The sequence below is a fragment of the Eptatretus burgeri genome, chromosome 5 (assembly GCF_056783735.1).
Source record: "Eptatretus burgeri isolate ZD-2024b chromosome 5, Ebu_testis_v1, whole genome shotgun sequence".
Lineage (NCBI taxonomy): Eukaryota > Metazoa > Chordata > Myxini > Myxiniformes > Myxinidae > Eptatretus > Eptatretus burgeri.
In genome coordinates, this window is record NC_140965.1 from 83,793,413 (window position 1) to 83,800,789 (window position 7,377).

The following is a 7,377-nucleotide window of genomic DNA, read 5'->3' on the forward strand; positions in this document are numbered from 1 at the left end:
TCACATCTGTAACAAATTCGTGGTGAAGCTTCATTGTCAAGTTTCAATTTATTTATCCTTTTGGTGATTGATCTGTTTCTGGGAATGGTGGATTTGTTACCGAATGAAGCGCAGTCGTTGATGGGGTTGTTTGAATGCTTCTTTTTGTTTTGGATTGTGTGAATTGATTGATTGATTGATTGTACCTATTGGTGTGATGAGGGTGGGTTGTTACATGAGTTGTGTTTTTTTATTATTTTTTATTTTTTTATTTTTTAATAGTCCACTATAATTTTCTATTGTTTGTTTCTGGTCAAGACTGCTGATGAATCTTTTTTTTTTCTGTTTTTGCCTGTTGACGAGTGTGGTATTTGTGTTGCTGAAGGTACTAAATTGCCGTTGGTCGTGAAGGTTGAGGTTTGCCTTTTGCTTGAGAGTATTTATTGGTTTAATTATTTGTTTTATTTCTGTTGTGAAGTTGGGATTGAAATTCAGAACATGGCCTTTTGGGATACATTTTTTTTTTGGACGTTTCAGTGTATTTGTTACTATATTGTTTAAATGTTTTACTGCTGTATTTTTTGAAATGAATACAAGGAAGTCATAATTTGTAAAAGCTGGTTTCTATGTATTGTGAACGCTACAAACAATATTTGTGGGATTCCCAGAATACTAGGGCTTTGGCCTCAAAATGTTATACAGTCATGATTGATTCATTGGAGTACTTTGTTTGAGCTACAATCGTGTTTACATTTTCTCACTGATTGTAGGTACTCTTTACCTCCTCATTCTAAAGTCCCTATTGGACAGTTGAAGCCATCGAGTTAATGTGAAGGTCTTCTTGGTTGATCCTTCTGTGACCTTAATCAGTCTTGCAAAGGATGTTGACAGCCCCATTATTGTAATTTTAAATTGATGAATGACTTGATGCATGCACTAAAATAAAGATTCTACAATGTCTTCTTCCCATCCTTTTCCTCTCTCTGTAGCTGCACCAATGATTACATAGGTGAACGTTGCGACAGTAAAAGCATGGAAATAGCTCATCCACCTTCCAAAGAAGTCATCGTTATTATCTTGCTGTTTGGCTTCTTTGCTGTCATCATCATCGTCATTGTTCTCTGCTTCATTGTCGAGTGAGTGCTTCCTCTTCCTCTGAATTGCATTCTTTATTTGGCCTTAATGGCTCTAAGACCCTCCAGCCAGATGAGTTAAATTTCCTATATTCCACTGGAATACAAAGCCTTCTTCTCACTCCCTCGAGCAAGTTTTCAGACTGAAATACATCAAAATTAATTTTCCTTTTTTTAAATACAGAGTTAAGGCTCATGGAAGAGGGAGAACACTGTACGGATCAGGATGCACAGAACAAAATAAACAATAGAGAGAGGATAGGAAACACCGAGAGCAGGATTGAAGGACAAATAATGGGTGTTGGGAGGAATGAGTGGTAGGGGAGGGCACCTGGTGTGGACAAGACTCACACAGAAGCAAACTCTAAATAAGAAGGAAAAAAAACTGGAAATTTCGAAGAAGGTGGGTGGGGTGGTTAATGTTGGTAGAAAAGATCATGGTTTTTGGGTGTGGGACTATCTGAGATGGTGTTGAACAGCTGTCTTGAAAACTTTGAGGGAAGAATGAAATTGAAGAGAATGTGGAAGAGGCTGCAGCCTGTGTTTTTGAAGGATGAGGGATGTCATGGTTGAGGATGGTATTATCAGCAAATAGATAAAGGGGATTTTCCAGAGTCAGAAAGATCGTTAATGAAAATTAGGAATAGGGCTGGGCCCAGAACACTGCCTTGGGGACTCCAACCTTCGCAGGGTGAGGAGATGAAAGGATTACATTGTGAGACACATGTTGGCTATGAGAGTAGAGGAAATCTGTAATCCAAGAGTGCAGTTTGCCTTGGATGCCATAGTCAGAGAGTTTGGAGAATATGGCAGATGCCAGACTATCAAAAGTATGAGATATGGCCCTGATCTCATGTCTGACATTTAGGGCTTCGATCCATTGTTGGGAAAGTAGAAGCAGGTAGAGTGATGTAGTCTGAATCCAAATTATGTCAGGTCAGGTATGGGAGCATGCGCCAGAGCAGTGCGTCGCTGCGTCCACTTTGTCCAAATCCTTGAATTCTGATTGATGATCTGAAATGAGGTAGTTGGAGAAAAGAGGATTCCATATTAACTCTATGATGGAGTCAGTGGTCTTTCATATTATTGGGAATAAGCTAATAGATAGGTCTGTAGTTGAGGGGATCAGTTTTTGCACCTTTTTATGGAAGGCAGTGATGGAAGATGACTTAGGGCAAATTATAGTATAAAAAGAGCAGAAAGATGATGTGCAAGACAAGGTTTTAGAACATGTGAGCTGATGCTGTCAAGTTCAGTTGCAGAATATCAGAATCAAGTATTTCCAGAAACTTCTCCACCTTCTCAGGTGTAAAATACAGAGTCCAAGAGCAGTTGGGTGTGACTGTAGGTTGGGTACAGAGAGCGAGAGGTTGTGGTCACAACATTTGGAAGCAAGCATAGAATGGAGGAGTTCGACCTTCTCACTGCTGGAGTCTGCTGAGTTTCCATTTGAAATGAGGGAAGGGATGGGAGGAGAGCATACACCAGAAACAGACTTAACAAGGCACCAGCAGGTTTTAGAGGAAGACAGGATTGAAAGTTCAATCTTGGGACTGGACAGGTGTTGTTTTCTGGCTCTCCGGAGAGTAGACACATCTGTTGCAGGCTTTGAGTAATGAGCTGAGAATGCACTTGGTGGGATTTGCTTTCCAAGAAGAGAAGGCAAGTTGTTTCAGAGCAACTGCCTCACCACAGGATTTGATGTACCAAGATAACTGAAGATGAGATGGGATGGATCTGTGCAGAAGAAAGAGCAGTTTCTGTGGAAGAATTACCAGGGTGAGATCATATCAGGGGCAGTAGATATAAGAGACCAGTCCTGGAGTAAGAGTGCTGCTTGCAGCCCTTGCCAATTTGCCTGACTCCTCAGCACTGAGGCAGCTCTCTGAGAATTGCCAGAGTCGTTTACTCTCACGAGCATATAACCAGATGAACTAATTGGGAGCAGAGGAAGAGCACAAGACATTTGCAGGGAAGTTAGTCATCACAAAATCCAGAAGGGAGGACTTTCCATTGGGAAAAGTCCAGGTCAGTAATTTCACAGATTGAGTCGGCTCAATGGAGTCACAACAAATTCAACATTCACCAAATACAGCACAACAAAGTACGATTTAACATGGAATATTGGACAGGATATAACAGCAACACAGGGCCAAATATATATATATATATATATATATATATATATATATATATATATATATATATATATATATATATATATATATATATATATATATATATATATATATATATATATATATATATATATAACAGAAAAACATGATGAATCCGGTTTGGAAAACTGAGCTTTAATGAGGTGGAAGCAGCAGCTGCAGATTCTATCAACACGTGGCAATATCCCTGAACCGGAAGTCCTTATTGATAATATTGCCTTTTGTGTTTTCAGGGATGTGGCATTCCATTTCTTCCATAATGACACGGAAATGTGAAATAGTAATAATTCCTCTCATTCTTATGTCATAATGTTTGCTGTGAAATGACCTTCGAGTTCCACTTGAAGCATGAAATTACCTTAACCCATTTTCCCTTCTGCTGAAATTTTTTCTGAAAATGCTTCAGTTAATGGTATTGTCAGTTAATCCCTTTGTTTTTGTGCCATCTGCAGTCAGAGAAGGAGTCAAAGGTCCTCGCGCTTTCCCACCAGTGAATACTCATGAACCACTCGTGGATTGCTTGCACGATGCCAAGCCAGGCATTCGTATCCCTGGTGCGTAAATTCTTCTGCCAGCACTGAGCTGCTTTCTGGAAGCAGAGCTGTCTGATGGTACTGCTGTTGTTTTTTTTTTTTTAGATTTTAGAACCAATTTTAACTCTGTCTCCAAACCGAAGGGGGGGGGGAGTGAGAGGGGTCTCTACCATTGTAGACCTTTCCAGCATGCATTTGTTGAACCAAGGTTGCTGCAAACTTGCCTTTTGATTCCCTTACTGTAGCTTTGAGTGTGTCATTCCTGCGTATCGTCAGCAGTTTTGGTCTCGCTCTCTGTGCCTGGTTTCCCTCTGCCAATTGATATTTATGATGTCCAAGAATACGATCAGCTCGACTGTCCAAATTAACAGGGTGTTTTACTTTGCATCGAAGGAAAGGAAGCAAAGCTTCTCACTCTGAAAATGAAACATCTTGACTCCACATAAGCAGATGTGTAAAAGTTTTGAGAATTACATATTTCAAAGTATACAAACAATGGGATATTTGATAATGCTATCCTTCAACTGAGTCATCCTTCATGTCACTTATTACAGTTGTCTTTCAGCGAAAGCATTTCCAAGAGATTAAATAATTGTCTGGTCCTGAAACAGTTCATTCTTTGTAAATCGGGTGCATGCTACGTGGGTGAAACTTTGGATAATGTAATGGCTTTCTCACAGGTCAGGCTTGTGGTAGTCCTGCCCCCCTATGGTGGTACCACTAATGACCACAATGTGCCTTACCTACAACAGGGATTTAGACATCAGCTGGACAATGCAGATGTTCACAGAAAGATCGATCACTGGCAGAACGAACAGATTGATACCTCGATAGTTTGATGAGACTATTTTGATCAATCGTCGGGCTGATTGTAAGACGTTCATTTGAAGGATTATTTGTTGCGAAAGACCAATGTTGATTCGGTTATGCTTACCAGCATGAGGTGACCGGTGATCAACTTTTGATGATGGTATTGGAGTGAGAATTTCGATGCTCACCTTTTTATTTTAAAACCTGATCAGCGAAACCAAATGTTTTATTTTTCTGGCATTAAATCGGGCATGTGTCAACTTAGGGAAATGGGGTTCAGATAATGGTCGGTGCCATGCAGGACTGCGGTCTCGGGTAAAGTCCAATTGTTTGTCTGGCAGGTAGTCTACTGTGTCAATATACTTTTGTGATGACCTTAGATTATTTGACCTGACCTGTTGGGCAATACGATTTCGCCCAGGTTGGCATCTGTTCTCACATTCCGGATACATTGTAATGGATTACTGGAACGACGACATTGAAATGGTTATTTAATCGACTCGGGTAAGTCTGTATTATTGAGGGTGGTGGTAGGTCTGCTGTTTGTGTGCATTTTATTAACATCACCATTTCACGAACTGTACACCGGCATTGAACCCGTCGCTTCACTGGCGGGAGTTGAACATCATAACGTGTAGATGTAATATGTTACAGAACAGTAATACATTTTATTGACTGTCATTATTTGGAATTTTTTTTATTTATTCCAGAAACATTTTGTTTACTGCTGTTTGAATGAGAATTTTCATCATATGCACACTTATTTGCCAACAAACAATATTATGAATTTGTTTTATGTTCCCAGGGATCAGACGTCGTTTTTGAAATGTTTTAAGTTGAAAATGCAATTATCATCGAGTCCTGAATAATACACTGGCGTAAAGGCCGAGCACGAGCCATAACACCGCAATGATGTCCCAGACTTAAGGCCGTCTTACTACACCACCATCTTACTAAATCCGTCATCCGGACGTCTAGCATCTGGCATTTAGCCCATCACCTACGGATGTCAGATAGTCAGATACAGTATTTGGGATGTGGTGTTCAACTGCCATCAGCAAAGCGATGGGATGGGTTAACTGTTGGATGCTGGGATGACTTGCATGTCCTTTGAGGCCTAGTCTAGCACTAGACATACTCCTGCACTGACATCTTCATGACGAGTGTGACAGACAGACACACAGAGAAATCCAACTACTTCAATATATAGATTATCTGTATTGGACTGTATCCAATAGAAATAGTACTTTTCACCTTTTGTGCTAAAAACAGGTTTCCTTTTTGGCCTCAAAAACTGATGGTTTGATTATGATTGGGGTGAGTAGGTGGTTGTGATTGGAGGCAGGGGAGTTTGAGAAAAGTTGTGGATTTGATATCACTAGTTATGTTTTACGATGGCCGAGAGGTACACACACTTACTTCGAAGATGTCCAGCCTGGGTTAGAATCTCTGCCCAGCTATAAACTGTCATCCCGGTGTTTCACAGGCAGGGTGATTAATCAATGTGTGTGCTGTCCCTCTGATGGAAGTTAAATGGGTTATCATCTCCTGGCATTAGTTGGTAGACATTAAAGATCCCATGGTGTCCTTTGCAAAGAGCAGGTGAGGTGTCGCCAGGACCCCGGTCTAGTTCTTGTCTTAACTTTAGTCGAACGTCAGGTCTGGTCAGCCCATTCGTGAAAGACTTGGGCCAAGCTTCCCACGGCCAACCCCCCAAAAACGTTGGAATCATTGCGGCCGTTAAAGAAGAAATTCTTCTCCAGGATGATAAACTTCAATTTACCCTTCACTATGCTGTGCTGACTTCGCTGTGTACTTTGTTTTAACGTGTTCTAATGTTTTCATGCAAGAGAACCACATGGCGCATTTGCTATTCTTTCATTGCAACTTTGTGGAGTTCCACGATCGGTCAATTGTTGATTATGTTTGGAAAACATTTTTTGTGCTTTGCGGACATTTTGATGGAAACCCCTCCAATGTTACTGAAAAAAAATATTCAACTAATCACAACGCTGTTTGTGATGAATACAGTTTGCATGAGGCGTCATGATGTCATAAGTTTTGATGATATAAATGATGACATGTTCCTCAATCATGTGCTGGCATTTGTACAAGATTTGTTGGAGCAAACAAACGTCTTGGGAGACATATTTCGGGTTGACTGTTTCACTGAAATGGGGTTTTGATGAAATTGACATCTTCTTTGAGAGTCCTTGATCACAAGCTGTAATCTCACGAGTAGTCGACCCTGCGGGTAAGAAGCCTGGCTTTATTTAAGCTGCTGTTGTACCTGTACATGAGAACTTATTTTAGGAATCTTTTTCTTTGAGTCGATCACTGAGTCGGACAAGTCCCCAGAAGGGGTGTTGGAGTGTTGGGGAGAGGAGGTACCGATGCTGTACTTTTTTATTTTTTATTTTTACTTTTTCAAATGTAAAGTTTTTATTTATACTCGTTGAAGTTGTGATGTTCTGGCCATTAAAATGTTTCGACATTGAAAGCATCTGAATGGTTTCTTTTATTATGTTTTCTTTTTTGCTACTCTCTTTTTCCTTTCCGTTGAGTGCTTGGATTGGTGTATAAATGACTTAAACGTTTTGTTTAGACAAACTGTCAAACAAAAATACACATTGCCACGATGTAGGCAGTTTATCATTGTGCTGCAAAAGGTCATATTTGAGTAATGCAAGGAATGTTCAGTTTCAAGTGCTTCTGGTTTGAAGGTGGGGGGGAGGGGGAACGACG

The 7,377-nt window shown here is 40.3% G+C and overlaps 1 protein-coding gene across 2 annotated transcripts in view; it reads left to right on the forward strand.

Moving 5' to 3' along the window:
• LOC147026860 (uncharacterized) overlaps positions 1-7,132 on the forward strand; it is a 30,184-nt gene extending 23,052 nt beyond the window's left edge. The window contains exons 4-6 of one of the 2 annotated variants that reach the window (XR_015058540.1): positions 969-1,115; positions 3,742-3,843; positions 5,054-7,132. Coding sequence is in view for 1 of the 2 variants with exons in the window: in XM_085882713.1 (XP_085738839.1) it covers positions 969-1,115; positions 3,742-3,793 (199 nt within the window). In the remaining variant the exon portion in view is untranslated. Of the gene's footprint in view, positions 1-968; positions 1,116-3,741 lie in introns of both variants that reach the window. The other variant, XM_085882713.1, reaches the window with a different exon arrangement.
• The last annotated feature ends 245 nt before the right edge of the window (positions 7,133-7,377 follow it).